Source organism: Sinocyclocheilus rhinocerous, unplaced genomic scaffold (assembly GCF_001515625.1).
Source record: "Sinocyclocheilus rhinocerous isolate Xijiao unplaced genomic scaffold, SAMN03320098_v1.1 scaffold1694, whole genome shotgun sequence".
NCBI classification, from domain to species: Eukaryota; Metazoa; Chordata; class Actinopteri; order Cypriniformes; family Cyprinidae; genus Sinocyclocheilus; species Sinocyclocheilus rhinocerous.
The window spans coordinates 1,303,371-1,330,111 of NW_015626863.1; the positions used below are offsets into that span (position 1 = coordinate 1,303,371).

Here is a 26,741-nt window from a genome sequence, read left to right on the forward strand (position 1 = left end):
GGGTGAATTCGGGTAATCTGGGACACCTAAACTCCAGTGTGTTTATTTCCTGTTCTAACAAAATTTAGTCAACAGGACTTTTACTATAATTTTAGCATAGATGTCATGTGACTGAAATCACATGACTTCATTGGGGTGATTCCACAGAAAGGGGCGGGGCACTTGTCAATCAAGAAGCTCCCCTGGGAAGTGCATGACAAGGTCAGTGACATAGGATCCTGACTAGATTAATGTTAAGGACATAAATCTGTCATAAATAATACAATGTTCCTAATTGTTGTCAAATTATGTTTGTGATCTATTCAAGCAACAAAATATGTATTAAAGTGTTGAAAATGTGTTTTAGTTTTCATTCTTTCTTCTGGTGTGGTTAGAAAACATCTTAGGGATTTCAGAAAAGTCTAATGTGTTGATCTAATGTGTTAGATAGATATCGAAATAAATCGCAGAAGTCAAAATTGCAAAAAATGTCCCAGATTACCCGAATTCACCCTATATTAATAATATTGCTGTCAGAAGTAATATTAGTACAAAAAACAATACTCAAAACAATTTATTAAACCGAATAGTGAAAACACAGTCCTAAACAGCGATTTTACAATAAAATGAACGTAAAATACCGCGCGGTGAATTCTTAACTCGGTTGTGAATAGCTAGGTTGAAGCGAATCGTCCGAACGAACCGATTCGACGCAAAGATTTGGATTTATTAAAGGAATAGTTCACTTCCAGAATGAAAATTCTGCCCATCAACTGTTCGGATACTAATATTTTTCAAAACATCTTCTTTTGTATTCCACAGAAGAAAGAAACTCATGCAGGTTTGGAACAAGTGGAGGGTAAGTAAATGATGGTAGAATTTTCATTCTGGAAGTGAACTACTCCTTTAATGCTACAGATTTCAGAAAGAATATCCGGATTTGAACTCATGGGAATTAAAATGTGGCTCAAATTTGTGTTTAAAAAGTGAGCAGCCCATCTAAACAGCCTCTTTTTTTCTACATTACGGGTGCAATACTTGTAATAAAACCTTTATTGGTCATCATATGATGCTTGTGATTCTCAAAAACCCACTGGCTTTGAGACAAAGCCCATATATTAGACTGGAAGGCTGCAGGAACAAATGTGAAATTCCATGTGTTTACTATAGAGGGCGGCAGATTCAGATTTCCATACAGGTATTAGTGACACTCTTAATGAGTGGGGGTCTGATTGATTTCACGATTTGTGAATCTGACTTGTAAATAACACATTATATATATTTAAAATAAAAAATATATTTAGCAAAAAGATTGTTTGGAAAATTAAGATGTTCTTAACATTTATAAAAGTATGCTTAATTTTTTTCCTTTATGCAGGAAATCATTTTTCTTTTGACTGTCAGGGGGGGAAAAAAAAAAACTTTAAAATAAAAATAAATACTATTCAAACACATGAAGATACACAAAGAGACTGTGTTTGTTGGCCTAAAACCCTACATGCTTTATTTCAGTTCTAGGTTTTGCCGAGCACAAAAGGCCGACAAGAAGAATACACACATTGCCTACAAGGGCCCCACACGCACACACACACCGTATCACACACACAGACACACGCACGCGCACACACACAGACAAGTGGGGCCGTGCGCACACAGGCATTAAATTATCAGAAATGAGCCAATCACTGCGCAAATAGAAAATGTATATGATATAGTAAGAAAACAAAAGCTGTAAAATATCATAGTTTACAATAATTCTTCACATTCAAAGGCTTTACATTTTCAATACATACACAGCAAGGCCCTGGAACATGACTTCAATCCAAATATGCTTTCATATATTAGAATTTAAATAACACAGAAGCCAGGCCAGAACGGAGCGGCCCAATAACCTTATACAAGAATAAAAATACAAAACCTGGATCCTAGAGTCACCTCTTTACTCACCTCCCATTTGCAATATTACATCAACTGTACATCACAGTCATCTGTTACCGATCAGGAAGACGCACTCACTCACGCACACACTCAGTCTGTCATCTCACTCAGTCCACGGACTTCCTGTTAAAAACGGCCAAATGAGAGGAGCCAAAAACGCACGCACACACACACGATCAGATTGCCCCTCCGTCACTAGCCTCCAATCAGCAATGCATACCGGCACAATGCAAGCGCTTTAAAGGAAAACAGCTAAACTCAGTCGTGCTTTTAGCATGGAGCCAAAGGGGCGGCGAATTAACCACATTACCCATGTGGCTTTTGTGGCGGTGTGGTGCCGTCTCCTGCGATTTGAAGGTAACGTGAACATGCTGAGGAGACGTTCGACACCACATCCTCCAATCGGAATCAGCAAGACCAGCTACTGTAGCCAATAAGGGTAAAAGGACCCGCCTTAACTCTAAACGCAGACTTAAGCGACACACTCCCATTTAGATATCTGAAGGTAAGGAGCTTAATGTGTGAGCGTCGAGCGAGAAAAGAACAATGTGTGCTTGTTTCGCAACAGACAGGTGGAGATTGCATGATTTTGAGTGTTCGTTACTTGCATCGCTTGAAATCGATGGAAAGACTTGCGTAATCATTTAAACGTGTGATTATCTATGGCTTGCCTGCACGACACGACATGCTGACTATGGCCTTGCTGCTTTTGGTTGTAAAGACTCCACACTCGGTGCGCGAAACAATTGAATCCGAACAGAGAAAGTACCTGGGAGTGACGGGACTGATATATGAAGAGACAAAGACAATATATAGCTGGAGAGAGATGTCTCTACAGGGGCGTGTCCCTGTTCTGTGATTGGTTGGAGGGCTGTGGGGGGTGTGGCCAAAGGGGGGCGGGAAGCACTGTAGTCCTGTAGTCCTATAGGCTGGGGCTCTGGTGTTTGTGGTAGATCTTCCTCCAAACTTCCTGGATTTTCTTGCACCATTTGTCAGCATTGCCACTTGGATCCATTAGATAGTATGTCCGGTTTGGCTACAGGAGCAAAGCGTGGTCGTTATACATCTGGTTTAAAACCCGCAGATGTGGTATGAGAAGATAATTGGGATTGTAGTTACCGTGTGAACAAAGAAGGTTTTAAAGTTCTTCGCTTCAGGCCGTAGTTCAGGTGACCAAGGAATCTCCCCTTTCAGAACTTTATTGACCGGATCCACATAGTACAAGTGAGGACCTTCAGTCAGTAGCAACTGCCTCCTCCGTGCAAACAGACCCTACACATTTACACAAAGGGGAAAACACGATGAAACAGAAAAACACTTCAACATTTTTACTCAAGTAAGATACTGGACGTGCTGTGTGGTTTGATTTGCTAAAAATAATCAAATCATAGGAGTCATTCTTTCGGGAACTGGGTGGAATACTATGATCGTGTGGTGTGGTTTTAATTCAAATAGGAATAGAATACTTTTTTCCCACGGTTTTTATTTACTAAAAAGTACCAAATCATAAGAGTGATTCTTTCAGGAACTGGTGAAACTACAGTGGTTGTCCTGTATAGTTTTGATTCACTAAAACAAATCAATTCATAAGAGTCAGGAACTGGATAGAACACTATGATCAACCTGAGTGGTTTTAATTGACTAAAAGGAACCAAATCTTAAGAATCCGTAATTGAATGGACTACACTGCTTTGCTGTATAGTTTTGATTCACTTAAAAGAACTAAATCATTCATTCCGGAGTTGAATGAACTACACTGATTGCACTGTTTTGATTGACTAAAAAAAGAACCAAATTATTAGAGTCATTCGTTAGGGAATTTGATTGACTACACAGTTCACACAGTTTTGATTCACTAAAAAGAACTAAATCATAAGAGTCATTCAATTGGACTGCACTGGTCATGCTGTATGGGTTTAATTTACTAAAAAGAATCAAGCCATAAGAGTCATTCACTTGGGAATTGGATGGAATACTCTGGAGACACGGTTTTGATTAACTACAAACAAAGAACTGAATCATAAGAGTCATTTGTTCGGAAATTAGATGGAATACTTCCACCGTTCTGATTCACTCATTCAAACTAAAAAAATTAAATAAATAATTAATAAATTTTGTAAAGTGGATGGATTACACTGGTCATGGTTTTGATTCACTAAAAAGAACCAAATCATAAGAATCATTTGTTCAAGAATTGGATCTAAATCTTGCTTATTACATATTCTTACAAACAGTGACTCACTTTGCGTTTGTCCACTGGGCCCATTTTTAAGATGAGGTTATTCTCCACAAACTGGTGCCTGTTAAGAAAAAAAACAAAAGAACAGAATGCTTACAGAAGGCATGCAAGGTTAGAAAGTCCCATACAAAGACTTTTTATTTGTGTACCATGGGTTTGCAGCACTCTGCTTGTCCAGTAGGATGCGTTTCTCCTCTTCGCTGTACTGTAGGTCGAGCTCCATGCTATTACTGTCCAGCTCATGAATATGTATAAACTGATCCACACTTGGAGAGGGGTTATATGTAGGTTTACTTGTCTCTCCTGTGAAGGGAACTAAAGGGGCGTGACCAGGCTGTGCTACCTGCATACAACTGAACTGGCTGAGGAGATCATCATACTGAAAATGAACGAGAAAAGGAGATTACGAATACTTTAGATTTCATATTCTCTGAAGAAAATCAGACCTCTGTGTGAGCTGCTTGTGTTGACTCACATTTCCGTAGCAGTCCTCATCATCCTCAGACATGGCGGGCAGATATGCCGTTAGTTTGGGTGGAGTTTGCAGATGTATATCATCCCAGCCAACTGTCTCAAAGAAAGGGTGGGACTTCAGCGGCCCGTAGCCGCCCATCTCCTCACAGCCAATCCGCTTGCATGAATCCAGCGACTGAAAACAAGACACCAATGAGTGCACAGCTGATCCACACCTACACTCTAAACAAACATTTATGACTAAATAAGGCTGACCAGAAGTTGCTCCACAAGGTCTTTAGCTTTGGGGAAAAATTTCTCAGGAAACTCGTACTCGAGTTTTATAATCTTCTGGAATATTAGATACTCATTCCTGTGATGGATTAAAAGAAAACAAAGATTAGTGACTGGAGACTTAAACTTCATCACATGGACAAAGCAGATGTTAGGAATGGGTCATGATCACCCAATAACCAACTAGTCAGTTAGTGAGGTTAATAAGCGTTCTGCGCTGACAAAATGCACTGTAATTATTGCAACATGTCTGCATTCTGTTTCTTTATTAATTACGCTATATATTGACATTTTTCTCTTTATGTACACTCCTGTAAAAATTTAGGATGAGTAACTATTTTTTTTTAAAGAAATGAATACTTTTATTCAGCAAAAACATTAAATTGATCAAAAGTGAAAGTAAAAACATTTGTTACAAAAGATTTCTATTTTACATTGATAATTATCTGAAATGTTTCTTGAGCAGCAAATCAACATATTAGAATGATTTCTGAAGGAAATCTTATTTAAAAACTTATTAAAAGTGTTCATTTTTCTCTTTATGTACACTCCTGTAAAAATTTAGGATGAGTAACAATTTTTTTTTAAAGAAATGAATACAGCAAAAACATTAAATTGATCAAAAGTGAAAGTAAAAACATTTGTTACAAAAGATTTCTATTTTACATTGATAATTATCTGAAATGTTTCTTGAGCAGCAAATCAACATATTAGAATGATTTCTGAAGGAAATCTTATTTAAAAACTTATTAAAAGTGTTACTAGCACAATAAAATTGAAACTCTAATTCTATGTTGCTCATCAAGCTGTTATGAACGCAACAATGCATCTATGTAAACACACCATAAAAAAAAACATATTTGTTTGAAATCTGAAACCAGTCTAATTACACAGGGCTCAATTAGTTGATCACCGAGACCATTTTAAAAAATAAGTAGTTTTACACATCTGAAAGTAAACTCACCCAGCTCTAAATGGTGGCAAACCAGCAACAAGCTGGTAGATGATGCAGCCTAATGCCCAGAGATCCGAACTACAACAAGAAATAAGACGGTTAGGACAAGTATCTTCAGCCAAACGCACAAATAAACCCCTGTTCTTGGTCTTGCTTAGTTATTGCACACAATGTCTCCTGCATTTAGAAGAAAAACCTCAAAAACACAGCAACAAACAGCATCTCTGAATTAGGTCCTGTTCATTACTGATGAAAGCATTACAACTGCACACCATGAAATATTCATCAGCCGTGTTTACCTCTTGCAGGCAGATTTCTCAGTCAGTAATTCAGGAGAGACGTACTGAGCCGTACCAACAAATGAGTTTGCTCTTGCTGCAGGGGGAAACATCAGAATGACAATATCACTTAGTAAAAGCACTATCATAAGAGGATACTTCTGTATGAATGTTTACACTGTCAGAGGATGATACTCTACTGCACATTATGCAATGTATGTGTGTTTACCCTGTTTGCTGTCAGAGGACAGTTGTTTGGCTGTGCCAAAGTCTGTTATTTGAATGTGCATCTCCTCACTGAGCAGAATATTCTCCGGCTTCAGATCTCTGTAACAAAACCACAGTAATACAATATCTCAATAAATCAATGTCATGCCATAAAAAAGTGATTGACAAACAACTTAAAAACAAAGCTACTGACCTGTGGATAAAGCCTTTCTGATGCAAGTACTCAAGAGCACAAACTATCTCAGCAGAGTAGAAACGTGTGCAGGTCTCGTCAAACGAGCCTATTTTTCGAATGCATTTCAGCAGTTCGCCGTTTTTAGCGTAGCTCAATCCAAAATCTGACAGTGCATTCAGGAAAGCATTCGATTAAATGCAGTGATGACATTAGAGAGGTTTTGTGTAGTAATTTATTGCCATCAGCCAAGCCAATTAATTGGTCAACATTTTGAGATTACTGCCATTGAATGTAGTGCCCATTTGTGACCGTTCAAAAAATACACATCTTGTTAATTTACATATATAAAATATTTTGTATATTATATTACACAATAAAATATTGGGAGAAGGCACTTTGAATGTGCATCTCCTCACTGAGCAGAATATTCTCCGGCTTCAGATCTCTGTAACAAAACCACAGTAATACAATATCTCAATAAATCAATGTCATGCCATAAAAAAGTGATTGACAAACAACTTAAAAACAAAGCTACTGACCTGTGGATAAAGCCTTTCTGATGCAAGTACTCAAGAGCACAAACTATCTCAGCAGAGTAGAAACGTGTGCAGGTCTCGTCAAACGAGCCTATTTTTCGAATGCATTTCAGCAGTTCGCCGTTTTTAGCGTAGCTCAATCCAAAATCTGACAGTGCATTCAGGAAAGCATTCGATTAAATGCAGTGATGACATTAGAGAGGTTTTGTGTAGTAATTTATTGCCATCAGCCAAGCCAATTAATTGGTCAACATTTTGAGATTACTGCCATTGAATGTAGTGCCCATTTGTGACCGTTCAAAAAATACACATCTTGTTAATTTACATATATAAAATATTTTGTATATTATATTACACAATAAAATATTGGGAGAAGGCACCTTTTTTGCACAAAAAATATTGTGTAGTATATAATACTATATATAATATTTTCTATGATGATATATGTTTATGTATGTTGTAAAATAAATATTATATATATACACACATATATAAAGGGCTGCAAAATAACGGATAATTTTTTTACATAGCACCAGAATTAATTAATTATTGCACTTTCACATAAGCACAAATCAAGAGAACATTAACTCGCATGGTTTGCTCACAGATTAAGTCATAACAAACAGTGCAAACTACGGTGTGCAAAAAAAAAACAGACTGTCTGTATTAAACTTATATTTGATCATAATATCTCATTGGATATCACTAAACTCCAAATGACATGTTTGCCAGAGTTTTCAGCTCATCTGCACCTTTTCCGTAATGTAAAGAGAGCGTGTGCGCATGGTTGCCAGGGAAAGGAATATTAAGTAAACCACTAGGCAGAAAATGTATCGATTTACAAAAAAAGATATCTCAATATACACATACACATCTCAAATCTGCAACCATAACCAAGAAAGCTTGTAGTGGCTTGTTAACAATTTAAGATGGTGCAAATGCCAAATTAAAATGTTTTCAGGATAAATGACCAGGGGGCAAATATCGCAGACAATTATGCTTAATAAATCAAGAGAAGCCCTAATATATATTACATAGTAAAAATAAACACAGTTAAATATTTCTATCAAATTTTCAGGTAAATATGACAGCCACCCTGCTGTGCTTTATAGATATTAAAACTGGACAATCAATATTGCTCAACCACTAGTTATGTGTGTGTGTGTGTGTGTGTGTGTGTGAGAAGGATACACAGCTTCTCCTCGTCTTGAAAGGTGAAGTAGAGCTTGACAAAGAACGGATGATCCAGGTGTGACATGATGTCTCGTTCTCTCTTGACATATTGTGCTTTGTTCTCCTTCATTATGTGGCGCTTTTCCAGGATCTTAACTGTTGAAACATGCGCCAACAATTTTCAGTACAGGCTCACATCCGATAGTCCATGTCAAACGTAATAGTGATAAATCGAATGCATATGAACCACAGTCTGATGGTATAATGACTTACTTGCATATTCTTTCCCCGTTGAGTGCTCCTTTGCTAAGACAACCTGTAAGCAGCAAAAACGGCAAAGGTCAATGCATTAAAGGAGTAATACTAGCTAAGGTACATCAGATGTGCATTGACGTGTGCATGTCATACGGTAGAGAAGGAGCCTTCTCCCAATATTTTGCCGAATCGGAAATCCTCGGGTCTCTTGCAACATCATACTGAAGAGAGAGAGAGAGACAAAGTCAGTGTATTTCTCACATTACTCAACTACTGTTTTTGATGAAATTACTGCATACTTTATGACAGTTCAAACTTTTTAGCATTTTCAATATTTTAAATGACAATATTTTTTTTATTTTTTTTTTATATTTCAATATATTAGTTTATAGAATATATAAACTAAATTTTACAAAATGCTTAAAAGTTAATATATATTAATATTCTATAAACTATATTGATTTTGATTTAAAATATTTAAAAAAATAAAATAAAATTATAAAAATGCTAAAATTATTTTTCAAAATTAATATAGTACATAGTGTATGTATATGTGTGTAAAATGCTAAAATCTTTAAAAATGCATATTTTGCTTTCATTTAAAAAAATGTTTTTAAATCTGATGTAATGCTTGTATGCGTGATGTCATTACAGTAAATTCATGTTAAGTGCAATGACATAGTTGCTAGCAAACAGCCTAACTTAAGCAAGATAAGAGCATATGGTTTATGTATTAACACTTTAGATATTGATAATTAACAATTCTGGGCTCACCTAGAACACAAATGATTACACGTAAAGCTTCTGATAACTGAAAACAGTGCCATCCTGACTGTATAAAACAGATTTTATGAGTTCAAGAGCATCCAATAACAGTTCTCATAATATATAATTATTCTTAAACTACTTAAAGTTGTGTCTCTGCTTAAATTATACTGGATCTCATTGTGAAATTCTTAAAAAGGGTGCTAACAAGCACTGTAAATCTATATGCAAGGTCTTTCTCTCACACTGCTGTATATAATAATCACTAGTTTCCTGTAACTACAGCTCACATTATTCATAATCAGCATTCCTACACTAACGAACTTGAAAACACCTCTATAAAACATGAGTCACACGTCAACAAGAACTTTAGTCAATCCTCCAGCAATAATCATGTTAACTACCCTTACCTGCTCTTTGCAACCTATTCTCCACAATGTTAATTCATAGAATTCAAAGAGGCTCATGTAATATTGATAATTACAGACCAAAGTTACTTTGCTAGATCAACGCATATAATACATCTATACCAGCTACATACTCAGTTTAATATGATGAACAAAATGACCCACCAATGAGCCTGATACTTCACCAATCATATTCATAAGGGTTATGCCTTAGTCTAGTGATCTATATAACGTTATACATGGTAATAATCGACTGTCAAAAGCACTTGAGGAGGTGAAACTTTACAAATCTCTAAGCCACTTTTATAGGCCGCAACTCTTGAGTCGGTTCCTTTCAGTAGAAATAACACACCTAAATGAGTCAAGGATAACACGGACATGTTAATAAACAGCTACAGATATATAATGCTGCTAATATTCCATAACGTATGGGTTATAATGATAAACTGACAGCAAACAGAGACGCAAATGAGGCAAAACAACCTGAGGCGATTGTGCTAGAAGCGCTACTGACTCAAAAACGGTGTAGTTTATCAGAGACCCAAGTGCAAGCCCTGGATGCTCACTTAAACAATTCTTAGAAATAAAAATTATTTACGTACATTTAGAGCAGGTTTAAGACGGGCAAAACCAAACGCCTATGTCGTGAGTTAGCGGTCAGGCTAACGGCTAAGAAAACAAGCAACTTCATTTGTTGACAGAATTAGCTCGCAGAGCTAACACACAACAATATGAGCATTTTCTCACACTGTTCTTTTAAAAATATCAACATCGGGCCTAATAATTCATTCAGAAATCCCTGTGTAAATTACGATAAGAAACAAAAGTTGACACTTCCTGGTTAATAGACTTGCGCTTGTTTTGGGGACTAGCGGGCTAACGACGCTAACATGCTAAACTAACGACTCGGGTCGCAAGCGTCCCGCGCCACCCCCCTAAAAAACGCCGTTACAAGCAGCGCGCGCGAGGCGGCTTCGAGCCCGCGCTCCCGAGACGCCAGCGGTACTCACGATCTGACTCGTGGCTCTTGCCATGGAAGATTTCCGTGGGTAATTTATTTGGGATTAAATAATTGTGGAGACTGGAATCATGGCCGCCCGCTCTGCGCCTTCGTATTACGGCTGTGACGTCACGCCACAACAACCTTACTGCAGTCGAGAGGGCAAAAATACCGTGCGCCCCCAAACGGCGAATCCCCCCAAAATTCCATGGATCAATGTGATATAAGTGTTATGGAAGCGGTTTTGCAACTGATCAGCAGATCTGTATTATATATCACCCATATTTGAATTGCTATAACATTCCCATAACACAACGTGCTTAGCATGTTTTTTTTGGACCCCATAGTAATATCATTGTTTCATGGTAATATCATGGTCTTTGGAAATGAACCATGATAATGTCGTGTTTTTCTTTGAAGTCTAGGGAAAATGTAGAGAAAAACTATATAAAAAATGTAAATCAATACATAAATACAATAATAAAAATACAAATACAAAAATTATATAAATAAAAAATAATGAACAGCTTAGTAATACAAATAAAATTATATTTTGTAGAAAACATTAAATATTAAAAAAAATAACATTAAAAATAAATGGATAAAAAACTAAATTAATTTGATAAAACAATTATTAAATAAACTATAAATAATAAGCTATAGTTAGTAGAAAACTATTTAAATATTTAATACAAATATATATTTTTAGCATGTATAATACAAAGTTTCACAGTATAAATTGGGACTTTATACACGATAATATATAGATGTCTGTCTTTTACATTTTAGGATGGGAGCCCCTCAGACGGGGATGATCATTTTTGGGGATCCGTGGCATCTAAAATATTGAAAACCCTTACTTTAGAGTAGTATATACAATAATGCATGCATATGGTAATAGGCCCCAATAGATTTACATGTAAATTCATTAAATTACAAGTCAAGTCAAGGCACTTTTATTCATATAGTGCTTTATATAATACAGATTGTGTCAATGCAGCTTAACAGTGCTAAACAGGAAAAATGTGTGCTGATAATGCAAGAGGACAATAGAAAACCGTCAGTTTATCAGTTAAAGTCTGTCAGTTTATCAGTTAATGTCATCGTCCAGATCAGTTTAGTTCTCTTCCAATAGTGTCTGTGCAGTCAAGTCAACAATGTTGCCAGAAATTGTGTCCCCAGCTAAGCAAGCCAAAGGTGACAGCGGCAAGGAACCAAAACTCCATCTGTGACATAAATGGAGAAAAAAAACCTTTGGAGGAACCAGGCTCAGTCGGGGGGCCAGTTCTTCTCTTGCCAGACGAATCCAGCATGATGTGGTTTAATTCCAGGCTGCAACGCATGTCAGACTGAGCAGAGGACATGCCTGGTTCTCGTGATCTTGTGCCGATGGCAGATGAGGTCTTCACAGGGGATCTGTCTCTAGGGTTCGTCTAGTTGACATGGTCTCCGCTGACATTCAGGGCTGTAGAGGTCATCTCTAGGTGCTGATCCCCGTAGATGCCATTCTTCTTATGATGTAAGAAGTACATCGGGTGTTATGGGAAGTGTTCCCGGTTCCTGTTGACCTAATTAATGCAGCCTAACAATCCTTTAACAGATTTGAATGACAGAAATGTGATTGTGTGTTAAGTGTATGCCAGGTTAAAGAGATGGGTCTTTAATCTAGATTTAAACTGACAGAGTATCTGACTCCCGAATAATACTAGGTAGATTGTTCCAGAGTTTGGGCGCTAAATAGGAAAAGGATCTGCCGCCCACAGTTGATTTTGATATTATAGATATTATCAAATGGCCAGATTTTTGAGTTCGCAGCGGACGTGAAGGACTATAATGCGATATGAGCTCGCTCAAGTACTGAGGAGCTAAACCATTCAGGGCTTTATAAGTAATTAGCAAGATTTTATATTATGTTTAATAGGGAGCCAGTGCAGAGTTGACAGAACTGGGCTAATATGGTCATACTTCCTGGTTCTAGTAAGAACTCTAGCTGCTGCATTTTGGACCAGCTGGAGTTTGTTTATTAAGTGTGCAGAGTAATAAAGCATTAAAGCATTACAATAATCTAACCTTGAGGTCATGAACGCATGAATTAACGTTTCTGCATTTGACATTGAGAGCATAGGTCGTAATTTAGATATATTTTCGAGATGGAAAAATGCAGGACAGTGTTCTAGATTATTACATGCAGAGGATTTTGATCTGATAATTAACACCTGTTTTTTCAGAATTTAGCAGTAGGAAATTGCTAGGCATCCAGTTTTTTATATCAGCTAAGCATTCTGTTAGTTTTATGTTTCGTCGGGCCACAAAGAAATATAGAGCTGAGTATCATCGACATAACAGTGAAAGCTAACACCATGTTTCCTGATGATATGTAAAGCGTGAAAAGCAACGGTCCTAGTACTGAGCCTTGTGGTACTCCATACTGCATTTGTGAATGATTTGATACTTCTTCATTCATTGCTATGAATTGATGATGGTCAGATAAGTATGATGTTAACCATGCCAATGCAATTCCACTAATGCCAACATAATTTTCTAGTCTATTCAAAAGAATGTTGTGGTTGATAGTTTCAAATGCAGCGCTAAGATCAAGTAGCACTAATAGAGAGATACAACCACGATCGGATGATAAGAGCAGGTCATTTGTAACTCAGATGAGAGCAGTCTCAGTACTATGAATCAGTCTAGATCCTGACTGGAAAACCTAACAAATACCATTTTTCTCTAAGAAAGATCAGTTGTGAGGATACTACTTTTTCTAGTATCTTTGACAGAAAAGGTAGATTTGAGATCGGTCTGTAATTAACTAATTCTCCAGGATCAAGTTGTGTGTGTGTTTTTTTACACAGGCTCCGGGTGTGCCATGAAAGTGTTCACAAGAATCAGTCTAGATCCTGACTGGAAAACCTAACAAATACCATTTTTCTCTAAGAAAGATCAGTTGTGAGGATACTACTTTTTCTAGTATCTTTGACAGAAAAGGTAGATTTGAGATCGGTCTGTAATTAACTAATTCTCCAGGATCAAGTTGTGTGTGTGTTTTTTTACACAGGCTGGACTGAAAAAAGTGGAACTCCAATTAGTAATACACCTAGTAAACTATACTCAAATGCAGCAAATGCCATTTAAATATTTATTTAAACATTTCAGTCTGCTTATAAACAACAGTCAACATTTTTCGCTATAATAAATGTTATTACAGTTTGAGAAGATTCTTCTCGTGAACAAATAGTACATTTTGCACATTATAAAAAGTATTTTGGGAAGTTGCTTACTGAAATCATGACATCAGTAACAGATTACTGTTTTGTTAACTTACTAGTTCCATATCTGACTGCAACCATCTGCAAACACTGAAAAAACAGAAGTTTGCTCATGTCAAGTGAAGGTCAATGTTAGTAAATCAGTCACTGAACGCCCTTCTTCCCCAAATGTTTCATTTTAAGATTACACAACTCAAGACTCCTCATCACTTTCATCATCTTCCTCTTTACTCTTCTGTTCTTTCTCCTCACCATCATCTTCTTCCTCTGATGTCTCGTCATTGTCATCATCCTCAGCCCTGAGTGTACAAACCCACATGGGTCACTTCAACTGACTTCAATTTGAAATTAAATATTTTAACATTTAAACACAAGTTTATAACAAAATGAGAAAAAACAGTCTCACTGGACTGGTCTGTTGAGATTCACAAAGTCCCTTCCTGAGTCCACATCGAAAGGATCTGGAATTTTTTTTTAAAAACACACACAAAAACATCAAAGTTAGTATTTTCAAAACATTTACAGTAAATGTGACTATATTAAATCATTGCATGAACTCTACCTATATCCTCTTCCTGAGGGGCGGCACTGAGAAACTCTTTCTCCACAGCCAGTAGTCAAGTTTATAACAAAATGAGAAAAAACAGTCTCACTGGACTGGTCTGTTGAGATTCACAAAGTCCCTTCCTGAGTCCACATCGAAAGGATCTGGAATTTTTTTTTAAAAACACACACAAAAACATCAAAGTTAGTATTTTCAAAACATTTACAGTAAATGTGACTATATTAAATCATTGCATGAACTCTACCTATATCCTCTTCCTGAGGGGCGGCACTGAGAAACTCTTTCTCCACAGCCAGTAGTTCCTCTTCTGATTGGCTGGATGCATAACGCTCTAGAAGAGTCTTATTCAGCTCCAAAAATCCCAAACCCCACTTAAACTTCCTCAGCAGGAGCACAGCAAGGTCACGAAATCCTGATGCATGATCACATAGACACACATACACATGTCAACATCTAGCAAATTTGCACAATTTAATCTCAGCTGCTGCTATTAAACTGTACTCCTGTTCACAAATTTGGGGTCAATAAGATTTTTTGAATGCTTTTAAAAGAAGTCTCTTATGCTCACCAAGGCTGCATTTGTTTGATCAAAAATACAGTAAAAACAGTAACATTAATATTAACTAATGAAACCATGTTGTAAAGTGTTTTATTCAATAAAGTAAAACTGCACACTCATTTAAGCATTGTTTATTAGTTTCAGCAAAACAAGTAGCTTTTGTCAAGGTATGAGGTGTTTATTAAGGTATGAAGTGTTTTATTACCATGATAATATTTTGTCGGAGTAGTTGCAGCATATGAAAATAGAACAAAACATTCTCTAGTTCAAAAGTTTAAGATTTTTTATGTTTTTAAAGAAGTCTTCTGCTCACCAAGGATGTATTTATTGGAACCAAAATACAGTAAAAACAGTAATATTGTAAAAAATCATTAGAATTAAAATGTTCTATTTTAATATATTTTAAAATGTAAATTAATCTTGTGACACAAAGCTGAATTTTCAGCATAATTACTCCAGTCTTCAGTGTCACATGATCCTTCAGAAATCATTCTAATATGCTGATTTGCTGTTCAAGAAACATTTATTATTATTATCAATGCTGAAAACAGTTGTGCTGTTTCATAGTTTTGTGAAAGAAGTGACATTTTTTCAGGATTCTTTGATGAATGAAAGTTTAAAAAAATAGCATACAGACATACAAAACCCACACACGATAGCAGCAACAGAGAAACCAATAGCTGAGATCTGCTTACCCACAATACAGAAAGTGGCGGCATAAGCCTCAACGCAAGACAGCTTGCATGGCTTTCCGTAGTTTACAGGATTTGCTGCGACCAAGTACGGCAAAAGCCTCGGATGTGAGCCAATCATTTTGCTGAATGGCGTGTCTTCAAGTCGCGCCCATGAACATTTTTGTGAAAGAAGTGACATTTTTTTAGGATTCTTTCATGAATGAAAGTTAAAAAAAATAGCATACAGACATACAAAACCCACACACGATAGCAGCAACAGAGAAACCAATAGCTGAGATCTGCTTACCCACAATACAGAAAGTGGCGGCATAAGCCTCAACGCAAGACAGCTTGCATGGCTTTCCGTAGTTTACAGGATTTGCTGCGACCAAGTACGGCAAAAGCCTCGGATGTGAGCCAATCATTTTGCTGAAAGGCGTGTCTTCAAGTCGCGCCCATGAACAGTCAATCACGGCTAGACCACCCTGTGCCACAATCTCCCTGGAAATGAAGAATATTATAGGTTAAGAACTGAGAGAAATGTTTGTGTTTTTTTAACATTTTTATCTACACTACCATTAAAAAGTTTAGGGTCGGTACGATTTCTTAAGTCTCTTATGTTTACCAGGCAGTATTAATTTGATCAAAAATACAGTAAAAAATTTGAAATATTATTACAATTTAAAATAACTGTTTTCTATTTGAATATATTTTAAAATGTAATTTATTCCTGTGATGCAAAGCTGAATTTTCAGCATCATACTCCAGTCTTCAGCGTCACATGATCCTTCAGAAATTATCCTAATATGCTGATTTGCTGCTCAAGAAACATTTCTGATTATTATTACTGTTGTAAACCGATTCTTTGATGAATAGAAAGTTCAAAAGAACAGCATTTATTATCAAATGATATTTGTCTTCTTTACTTGAAATTGTAACTTTTCTGTCACTTTTGGTGAATTGAATCCATCTTTGAGTAAGATTTGGGAAAAAAATGATGGATTTTATAAAGCAAAGCAAATAATGATTTTGTGAAAATGCTTGCTGTGGCCCACCTGTCTGCAGGTGTAACGTATTTGATTCCCATCGGGCTGAGTATCAGGCCATTGAAGCGCTGGTTGAGTCGCAGGCAGCGCACAAACCCTTTCCTGGCCAGCTTCCGTCCTGTACACCGTTTCGGGTCACAGTGACCCAAATCCCACATGGCCAACTGACAGGGCAACTTCACACCTCCTGCCGCCTCTGAATCCGCATCCTCACTGGCTGAAACACACACACAACTTCAATATTCATAACTCATGTCTGTCAAGCTTTACTACAGAAATTTAAAGAGAGTAATTCACTTGATGACATGAATCTAAGTTCATATGTTTCAATAAAATGACAACATTACATCCATCCATATGTTCATCCAAACTGACACCACACTTCTTTCACAGACCTTGCAGAGCCTCATGCATCTCCTCTGTGAAAGTTTCTAATGATTTCCCCTTCATCCTGTGTCGTGTGTCTTTGCCCTTGTGAACGGGTCGCTCACATTTACCCTGTTTTTTACGTCCCATGTCTGAACTTTTGTCCACCTTACTTTTGTTTTTAGCAATAACTTTAACTTTCACACGCGTGTATGGTTTGACTATATTATAACAACCACCTTACATCCTACAAACACACCAATAATGCATCTACTTTACGCTGAATCATGGCATGAACGGCATAAACATAAATTTATAAGGTTTTAGAGCAAATCCCAAAGTTTCATTCCGACACGCTGTTTCTCGAGGCCAAAACACGGTGACGTAATAAACATGGCTGTTACTGTAACAAAGCACAAAATACGCAAATTTATTGAAATTACATCAATACGAATATAATATTGATTTAATTGAGGCTATACAATACAAATTAAAATTTTCAGTTCAATACTATGAACGAGTTATACAAAACAGACACATAATAATCGATAAAGTAAAAACGGAAGAGGACTTTTATTTAGGCAGAATTTCACTCCGGAAATGTCGAATTATATTTTTTGGTTTACGGACATCGCCGCATTTCGAACATTCACGAACGTTTATATATATATAAACGTTCGTGAATGTTCGAAATGCGGCGATGTCCGTAAACCAAAAAATATAATTCGACATTTCCGGAGTGAAATTCTGCCTAAATAAAAGTCCTCTTCCGTTTTTACTTTATCGATTATTATGTGTATATATATATATATATCGTCTTTGTGTTTAATATAAGCAACAAAGGGGACACATTTATGGCAATTAAATATAATTATATCTGCGTATCTGATAAAACTATTAAATAGTATGTCTTGCATCGATAATCGCTGCATTTTACACGTATCAAGTTCATAAAACATAACATCATCTTCCGCAGCTGAGCTCTTCGCTTCGGTAATGTTTTTAGTTCTGTCACATGAACAGACAGAAAAGAGATCAAACAGAAATGTAAATACTCAGAAACCCACGATTTGAAGAGTTATGGAGTGTGTATATTTAAAATTGTGCCTGTTGTATCTGACAGCACTGGGTGAGCGTTATAGATTGAGTCTTGTTTTATTGCATGATTAGATCATCTGATCAAAACAGTGTTGTTGAATGCGGAACTGAAACTGTTCAATGTGTTTGTTCACAAAGGCCTCCTTATTTGCTTTACATACAATTTTTTCATGTTGTTTTTAGGGTGCTTAGTTGATAATAATAATGTCAGTGTCCACTTTGTGGTGTTTTTTTCAGTGGCTGTCACATCAGGAGGGAAGATGAAGATAGTGGAGGAACCTAATACATTTGGGTGAGATTTCCAGCAAACCCTATGAAATTTTTCAGATCAAATATAAGATGCATTCATACAACAGACTCGTCATATTCTTCTAACTTTGATTTTTCAGGCTGAATAATCAGCTTGTGTCTCAGATTAGTCGACTGCAGGCGAAGATCAGCCCATCTCCAGTGTCTGGACCTCCACATCTGCACAGACTGGCAGGGAAATGCTACAACTACATTGAAGCCACGTCAGTAACATCTGCACAACTTTAAACACTATGAGAAGTTGTATTTAAAAAGTATATTAGCTTCATATACACCTTTCCTTGATTCTTCTTCTATACTGTTACATATAAAAGAGACCGGGGCTAGTTGTCACAGGGACTGCATCTCGATAAATAAGTTTGAGCCAAAAATTCAATTACATAAATGCTTGTTTTAGCCAATAGTTGTTTTGTGTGTTGGTTTCAAACACCTAGTCCTAGTTAAAAAAAAAAAAAAAAAAAGCATCTTAAATTAGTACAATTTTTGTGATTTTTTTCCTAACTAAAATGTAAATATTATTTTTTTATGATTATTTTTTAAATCCACTGGGTATCAAGTGAAAACTATAAAACCACACTGAAATGTGGTTTATGTTCCTATGCCATAGGATTCCATAGGAACCTATATTAGGTTCCTGTGCTTTGGAGATGGATTTTAACTGAAAACTGTGTACTTGTTATGGTATATTTCATAAATATCAGATCAGGGCATTTGTTTCTGCCACAGGATGAAAAAATAAAAAAGGTAATTGCGACTTCACAATTCTGAATTGTGAGATGTAAACTTGCAATTACAAGTTTATAACTTGTAATTGCGGGATGTAAGTCAGTATTGTCACGTAAAAAGTCGCAGTTACCTGTTTTATTTTTTTTAGTCCATAGCAGAAACAAGTAAGTAATTGTGTGCAATTAAAAGAAACCGATTATTATTTCTTTTTTTTTAGATACAAATACGTGTTTTGTCCATTTCATAATGTGACTCAGCATGAACAGAGTTTCAGATGGAACGCATACAGCGGTATACTGGGGTAACGATCTTTATAAAAGCTTTGTTCTATTTAGTTTAGCTAACTAAATATAAACTGTATTATGTGAAATGGTGTGTGTGTGTAGTATTTGGCAGGAATGGGAGATTCAGAATAACACATTTACTGGCATGTGGATGCGAGAAGGAGATTCATGCGGAAACAAGAACAGACAGACCAAGGTCTTTATTGCATCTACACTCTATGTGTTCATTGTAATGTGAGTTTATGGATACGTTACGAATGTAGCTGTATCTGGAAGCAGGTTTTCTGCCAGTAAATGGTGACGTGTGATGGATGTTGAGATGTTATGTCTATATTCAAGGTTCTCCTGGTCTGTGGGAATAGCAGCAAACTGGCGAGTGTTTCAGAGCCACAGACGTGTGTTTATTCTCTGACGTTTGAGACGCCACTAGTTTGCCATTCACACTCCCTCTTAGGTGAGTCTTTGAAAATCAACGAACCCACTAGTTAGTTTAACACCTATCTACAATGTGCCTTGTCTGATTGTTCGCTTGTGTTTCAGTGTATCCGGTTTTGAGTGAGGCGTTACAGAAGGAGTGGGATGAAATTGCTCAAGCTCGATATGAAGATCTCATCACAGAACAGGTGACAAACAAACACATAATGTTACAATCTTCATGCATCTGAGAACATCATAATAATACGTGTTTGTGTGTGTTTAGGGTTATAATAAGCTGCTGAAGGAGCTGTTTGAAGAGGCTGGTCTCCTGAGAAAAGCTCAACAGCCGAAACCAGAGAAGAGCACGACGTCTCTCACACATCTGAGTCTGGAGCAGTGCACACAAGTCAGACAGACAAATATTCAAGCCTAAATCTAAGATTTATGTATTTGAGTTGCATTTAACATGTCCATCCGAACAGTTTCAAACAGATTAATAAATGTAATGTGATGAATATTAATCAGTCATACATAAATGAAAGAGGTAGCACTCACCTCAAGCACTCAAAAAAAATCATGGCGTAGTTTATATTTTATTTTATTTTATTAAAATAGTCATATTTTCAAATTGCATTTATTCACATTGCTTAGAATCAGTTCTTTGTAAAAACAATTTAATTTATTCATCTAAAAAGTATGAACATGGTTAAAATATGGCTAACTGTGGAACAAGCAATGTTCAGTTAAAATGCATGAGTTGTTTGAAACCAATTGGATTTAATTATGATAAATATATACAACCTGGTTATTGCCTATTAAAAAATGCATTCAGCTTATTAGTACTATTACAGAAATCGTACCCGTTTCATTGATGTATGACTGACAAATATGCATCACATTGAGTTTAGCAGTTTGTTAACCGTGTAATACAAATGTAAAATTCATAAATCTTAAATTTAGGTCTAAATGTTTTGTGCAGGACACGTGCTCTGCGCTCGGCTTCAATTTTGCGCGTGCTTTCAGCATGTGTGTTTATTTTAACAGGATTTTGAAAAGCAGAGAGCTGAGATAGAGCGGCTACAATCACTCTTAACACAACATAACATCTCCTACCAGACGACAACAGGTGAGACACGTGCTCATCTAATGGACTCAGTGAACACCAAAAAGTTACTTAAAATGACTGAATGTATCAAATCATTTCTTTATCTTAAAAAAGATAACTAAACTTTTCACAAAAAGACGTTTATTGATGACCTTAAAGGGATAGTTCAATAATTCTAAGTCATTTATTCTGTCAGAATTAGCATTTTTGGGTGAACTATCCCTTTAAGGTGCATTACTGGTGCTCAAACAGGTTAAGTGCAGCAGTTAAATTCTTCCTGCTCTTTCAGGCAGGACACGGGATCAGGGTCCCTCACCCGTCCAGGACCAGCACCTCCGCGGCGACACTGGCTTTATCGCTGATCTGCACTAAGATGCCCAGCAGGATCACAGAACATACGGCTAATCATTCAGGAAAATAATGCTACTGTGAGATAATGGTATTTAGTGATTTTTAAATTTTACCTGATAATGTATTATGAAAAATAAAGTATTTATGTATTATGAAATATTTTATGAAATTACAATGATACTGTTGTGCTATCAGTTTTTAAAGGTGATGGCATGTCATTCTTTTTTTTTTTGCATTTTTGTTTGCGTAAAAACATCGTCTCTGTGGTACTATGAAAACATCGTGCTTTGTTGTTTGAACATCAAGACCAGCCTGAGGGGCCATTCACACACAATGTGTTTTTCCATTCATAAAACATGAGATGCAAGATGACCTTCTTACAAGTTTTAACTTTTTGCAACTTGGGCGCTGCATCTTTAGAATGCAGTGTTATGTGCGGGACACTAAAAAAGACATGAGTGCAACTGTCAAAAACATCTGTCTAGTGCATGTTTACATAGAAAAACTGCACGAACAACCCCTGAGCAACGTTGGCTCAACTAATAGTGAGTGTATTTTTCTGCAAGCTAATTTTATTATCCAGACTTATATGTTAACATGAAATATTATATTACATGGAGTTAAGCCCCATTCACACCAAGAACGATAACTATAACGATAACGATATTAGAGTCCACACCAGCGAACAATATCGTCTGTTTATTCTAAACGCACGCTCGTCTGTCACTTTAAATTCTCCAGCTTTTTTTATCGTTCATCAGATGAAAAAAAAAATCGTTTTGAAAGTGATTCCAACGATACCATTTCTCTTTGTCTTTATCGTTATAGTTGTGGTGTGGACCCTGCTATTCTTTAATATTGAGAACGATTTTTAGAACTATATCTTTATCGTTAATCTTTATAGTTATCGTCCTTGGTGTGAACAGGGCTTAACTCAGGGTATTCCATGAATAAAAGTTGGGTGGGATTTTATTTTGTATTTTAGTTGGATTGTGGGTGTTATTTAATTTAATTAATTAATTTACTAATCAGTAAAACAGTGTCTTGAACTGGACTGACACCTACTGGCATGGATGTAGATTCACATAAAAGTTCTCCATGCTGTGGTAGAAATACTCTAGCCTTAATCACAAGTGTATTTGTCACCCATAATTTATTCTGCAACTGAAAGTTTCAATAACAGTCTCAACATGGCAGCTGCCATAAGGGCGGACCACCCTTCATGTAGATCGAACCAGCTTTTTCAAGGCCACTAATATGAATGGAGTCTTCATCTCATGTGAGTATTCATCATTCAGTGTTGTGGGGTAATATATTAAAAGTAACGCAATTTACGTAATCAGATTACTTTTTTCAAGTAACTAGTAAAGTAACGCATTACTTTTTAATTTACAAGAGAATATCTGAGTTACTTTTTCAAATAAGTAACGCAAGTTACTTTTTTTTTTTTTTCAATTTATTGACAGCTCTCCTGTCCCCATGTTGAGAGAAATCAGAAGATGTTACTGTAGTTCAAAATAAATATGAATATGAATTAATTCATCTCTAACCAATGTTTTTGCTTCTGTCCTTCGATGATCCAGTTCAACCATACTAAGCAAAAATTACTCTAGACAAACATTTGTGTCTTTTTTTATTGCTGAAGTGTGTTGAAATTTCTTCTTCTGCATTCTACTGTACGGACGTACATTTACTTTCCCTTCAGCCTGAGGCTTATTCATTTCACTTTTCGTGTGAATAGGCTTTTATATTTGCCAAAAATATAACTTTTTTTATTTTAAAAACAAACAAGCAAGCCCTGTCCATATTTTTAAAAGTAACGCAAAAGTAACGTAACACATTACTTTCCATAAAAAGTAACTAAGCACCGTAACTAGTTACTTTTTTATGGAGTAACGCAATATTGTAATGCATTACTTTTAAAAGTAACTTTCCCCAACACTGAATATTTGCATTATTATTATATTATTAGAAGTATAATAGCCTACATTTCTAAATTGATGTACCTTTAAAACCAAAAGCTAGTTGTTTAGGCTAGCCTTGTTTTATTATGAAATCGCAGAGAATAGAGACTTGAATTCATAACTTTGATTTGCTCTGGGAACGTGTGGATCCAGTATTGAGGTTTGATTCGTGAACAAAACGTTGTTGGAACTTTTTAAATTATAATAGTGATAGTAAATCTTTCGACTGAAGGAGCACATTTGAAGTACACCTTTTTGGCGGGAACATAATTTAAATAACCCATTCAAAAACGTAAAGCGTAAATGTATTTTACTATAAAAACGAACACCTCGTTTGGGAACTCTTTTGAGTGATGACTCGTTTGATTGATGAATCAATCTGTCAACCGCGTTAAAATGAACTGTCCGAACGAACCGATTCGCTACCATGACTCGTACTTGCTACAATCCGGTAGCTTGAGATTTGATAAACTCTTTCTGAACCACTAGATGGCAGGATCCAAAGCTCTGTCGTTTTCACATTTCAGCCCAGTTTTCTGCTTTGTGTAAACAAGCCAAGCATCAAGCCAATATAGCACTGTCATTTACACAGAAATACCTCTCTCACACACTCCAGGCTATTATTTGCTCCTGTCCAAGTCTCCCTTTCCTCTGGCCATCACTAGACAGTATTAGCAGAACAAACGGCCCACATCCAGCTCAGACAAAACCCTCAAGCAATCCGTGTCAGGCCTGCAGGTTCTCTTTGGTTGTAAATAAGATGTAATGTCTGAGGATCTAGCCACTGTCTGCAGAGAAGCATCTTGTTAGAAGCCGAAACAGGCAGAGGAGAAGACCTTCAGAGAGTTCAGCTGAAAATGACCAGACCGTGAAAAAGAAAATCCAATTACGCAGAGATATCCGAGCCCACCCGAGAGCAAATACAACTCGATTTTACTTCTCCTTCAGCTTTTGTCCATGCTATGCAGTTCCTAAGGTATTCTGTATGGTTTTGGGTACGTTACATTCTGGGTCTAATTGACCCTTCACCAAAAATCATGAAAAAATAAATAAATCAGGTAAACCTTTAATATGAACAGCCTACTTCTCACACATTACAAAACTGCATAATAAGGACATATTTTATACATAGAAATGAATATTCTAAATAGTATTTTAAATAAAGGCCTATTTTTATTTCAAATTAACATTTTTATTTTTTAATTAATTTTAATCTACGCACGGCAAATGACAAGATCATTCACATCCCAACAAAACTCACATATATGAACTGATAAAAATGTACTCTTTCAACGCAGCATATTTCTTTGAATAAAAGTGTCTGCCAAATGCATAAATGTAAATATGCCCTCAGAGGGTAGAGAAACAGATATAACAAAATACATAAAACTTTTTTTTAAATTTTAAATCAAATTCACCCACTAACCCCATGCGGCAATTTTTATTCTTTTCTGGCCAAACTATATTTTAAATATATGCTAAATATATGTTTGTAAACAGTGAGGCTCAATTAAATATATTTTTGAAATTGAAAATATATTTATTTTCCGCCTACCAAAATATATTTCAAAATGTATTTCAGAGGCAAGAAAATAATCTTATGGATTTATAATGACCATAGATGCAAACTCCTCACATTTCGGTGAAAACTCACCTTTTTGAGATCAAAATAGGTCACCTACGAGATTCGTGTAGATCCCTAGAAAATGTTTTTGTTTTTGTTCGTTTCATGATAAGTGACAGGTTTGGACATACAAGGTAATAAAAACAAAAACAATAATAAAAAAAACAATGTGTCTGACTTAATAATGTTAAATTTTTTTATATATTGTAATATTGTAATTTTCGGAACATTGTGAAGTATGTTTCTTGTTGAATTTTATTAAATTGAGTTATATGTTCACACGAGTTATAGACAACAAATAAGATTTTTCTTCACATGTGACGTGTGAATGGATTTTTTTTTTAAATATACTTTAAAAAGTATACAAAAAATGACCAAAGAATGTATTGGTAGGCAATATATTTATGTAAATATATTTTGAAACATTTTAGCAAAAATATTTTAATAATACAATTTTTGTATTAATTGTATAATTTTATATTAATTGTATAATATAATTTTTGTATTAATTCAGATTATTGTATTATAATTATTATTATTATTATTATGTGCCACCTTTATAATAATAATTAATATTATTATGTGCCACTTTTATAATAATTATAATATTGTAATATTATTAGTATTATTATTATGTGCAACCTTTATAATAATAACACTAATAAAAACAAGTAATTAAATAACATAATAAAATGTTTATAATTATAATTTTTATTGTTATATTTATAACAATAATAATAATAATGATTACGACCTGGATAAAGTGAGGAGACGGCAACTTAAACTAGGACAAAAAGTATGAAGAGAAAACGTAATGAAAGGAGAAACAGGCGTAACGACGCAGAGGTGAGATTATGTATTTGGGCTTTCAGACGCTTGCCAAAACACGACTTCTTGCTGTTGTTGTAAATGTGAGGGAAAAGCACTAGTTGTTTAACTAGATTTACATTTCCTGAAGACAGCAAAAGAGTTTTGAAATTTTAGTTAATTTTTAGTTTTAGGCCTCGGTGAAAAAGTATATCTCTTGAATGCAGTGTAAGTGAACTTGATGTACTAAAATAAGTAGAACTAAAAATAAAATAAAACAATTTACAACTATATATAGATATTTTTAAAAAACTATTCTGATAAAAAACACAAAATCACTAAATCGGTAACAAAAATGTACAGATAATATAATATACAAGTTTAAATGTAGTTTAACAACATACAGGCTTTACAGGAACATTTATTATATTTTTGTAATGCCACTTAAAATGTTTTTTAATTTGCAATAATTTACATTTCTTTATGTATAACAAATATATTTTTATATATAATATTATTGTATACATTTCATGCTTTTCCACTAAAATTAAACTTTTGTTACATCAAATAAAATCTAAAAAACCTTAAAGGGGTGGTTCACTGGTTTTTTTTCTAAGCTTGATTGTGTTTATGGGGTGCATGTTAATGCTTAGTTTAAAAAAAAAAAAACGCATTATTTTTCACATAATTCACCTTTATTTTACACCGCTCTGTCCCTTCTCTGAGAAACGGGCTGATCATTTCCTGCTTTTATGAAGCCCCGCCCTCAGAAATAGGCGATGGGCTCTGATTGGTTAGCTAGCCCAGTGTGTTGTGATTGGCTAAGCCGCCTCTAGTGCGCGTCTAAACGTCCCGCCCCTCTCCTCAGCGGCATGTGCTCCGGTTGTATTGTAAACAACGGC

General features: G+C 35.6%; 3 protein-coding genes across 6 annotated transcripts; 1 reads left to right on the forward strand and 2 right to left on the reverse strand.

Moving 5' to 3' along the window:
* Positions 1-1,456: 1,456 nt before the first annotated feature.
* Positions 1,457-8,710, reverse strand: LOC107718133 (3-phosphoinositide-dependent protein kinase 1-like; the record flags this gene model as incomplete). The annotated part of the gene is made up of 13 exons (XM_016525114.1): positions 1,457-2,953; positions 3,037-3,189; positions 4,160-4,217; positions 4,306-4,535; positions 4,632-4,805; positions 4,886-4,982; positions 5,868-5,936; positions 6,158-6,233; positions 6,366-6,463; positions 7,079-7,223; positions 8,267-8,404; positions 8,522-8,564; positions 8,657-8,710. Coding segments are annotated over 13 exons (1,449 nt in total), but the record flags the coding sequence as incomplete, so codon positions are not given.
* Positions 8,711-13,804: 5,094 nt separating this feature from the next.
* On the reverse strand, positions 13,805-17,541 carry LOC107717598 (ribosome biogenesis protein TSR3 homolog). 2 transcript variants are annotated; one of them, XM_016524407.1, is made up of 6 exons: positions 17,184-17,541; positions 16,798-17,005; positions 16,050-16,243; positions 14,754-14,921; positions 14,598-14,652; positions 13,805-14,243 (listed from the first exon to the last, which is right to left on the reverse strand). In XM_016524407.1, the coding sequence occupies exons 1-6, from the start codon at positions 17,302-17,304 to the stop codon at positions 14,138-14,140; spliced, it is 852 nt and encodes a 283-aa protein (XP_016379893.1). In that variant the 5' UTR covers positions 17,305-17,541; the 3' UTR covers positions 13,805-14,137. The 2 variants fall into 2 exon arrangements, 1 of the variants encoding a protein (XP_016379893.1); XR_001637326.1 differs by lacking the exons at positions 14,598-14,652; positions 14,754-14,921; positions 16,050-16,243; positions 16,798-17,005; positions 17,184-17,541 and adding exons at positions 14,351-14,405; positions 14,507-14,561 and having other exon boundaries at positions 14,171-14,243.
* Positions 17,542-18,028: 487 nt separating this feature from the next.
* On the forward strand, positions 18,029-21,580 carry LOC107717576 (N-acetylglucosamine-1-phosphate transferase subunit gamma). Of its 3 annotated transcripts, none has more exons than XM_016524385.1 (10): positions 18,029-18,283; positions 18,490-18,544; positions 18,642-18,764; positions 19,505-19,588; positions 19,674-19,767; positions 19,911-20,025; positions 20,112-20,194; positions 20,272-20,394; positions 21,033-21,114; positions 21,383-21,580. In XM_016524385.1, the coding sequence occupies exons 1-10, from the start codon at positions 18,235-18,237 to the stop codon at positions 21,463-21,465; spliced, it is 891 nt and encodes a 296-aa protein (XP_016379871.1). In that variant the 5' UTR covers positions 18,029-18,234; the 3' UTR covers positions 21,466-21,580. The 3 variants fall into 3 exon arrangements, with proteins under 3 accessions (XP_016379871.1, XP_016379879.1, XP_016379883.1); XM_016524393.1 differs by having other exon boundaries at positions 18,030-18,201; XM_016524397.1 differs by having other exon boundaries at positions 18,030-18,147.
* Positions 21,581-26,741: the final 5,161 nt, after the last annotated feature.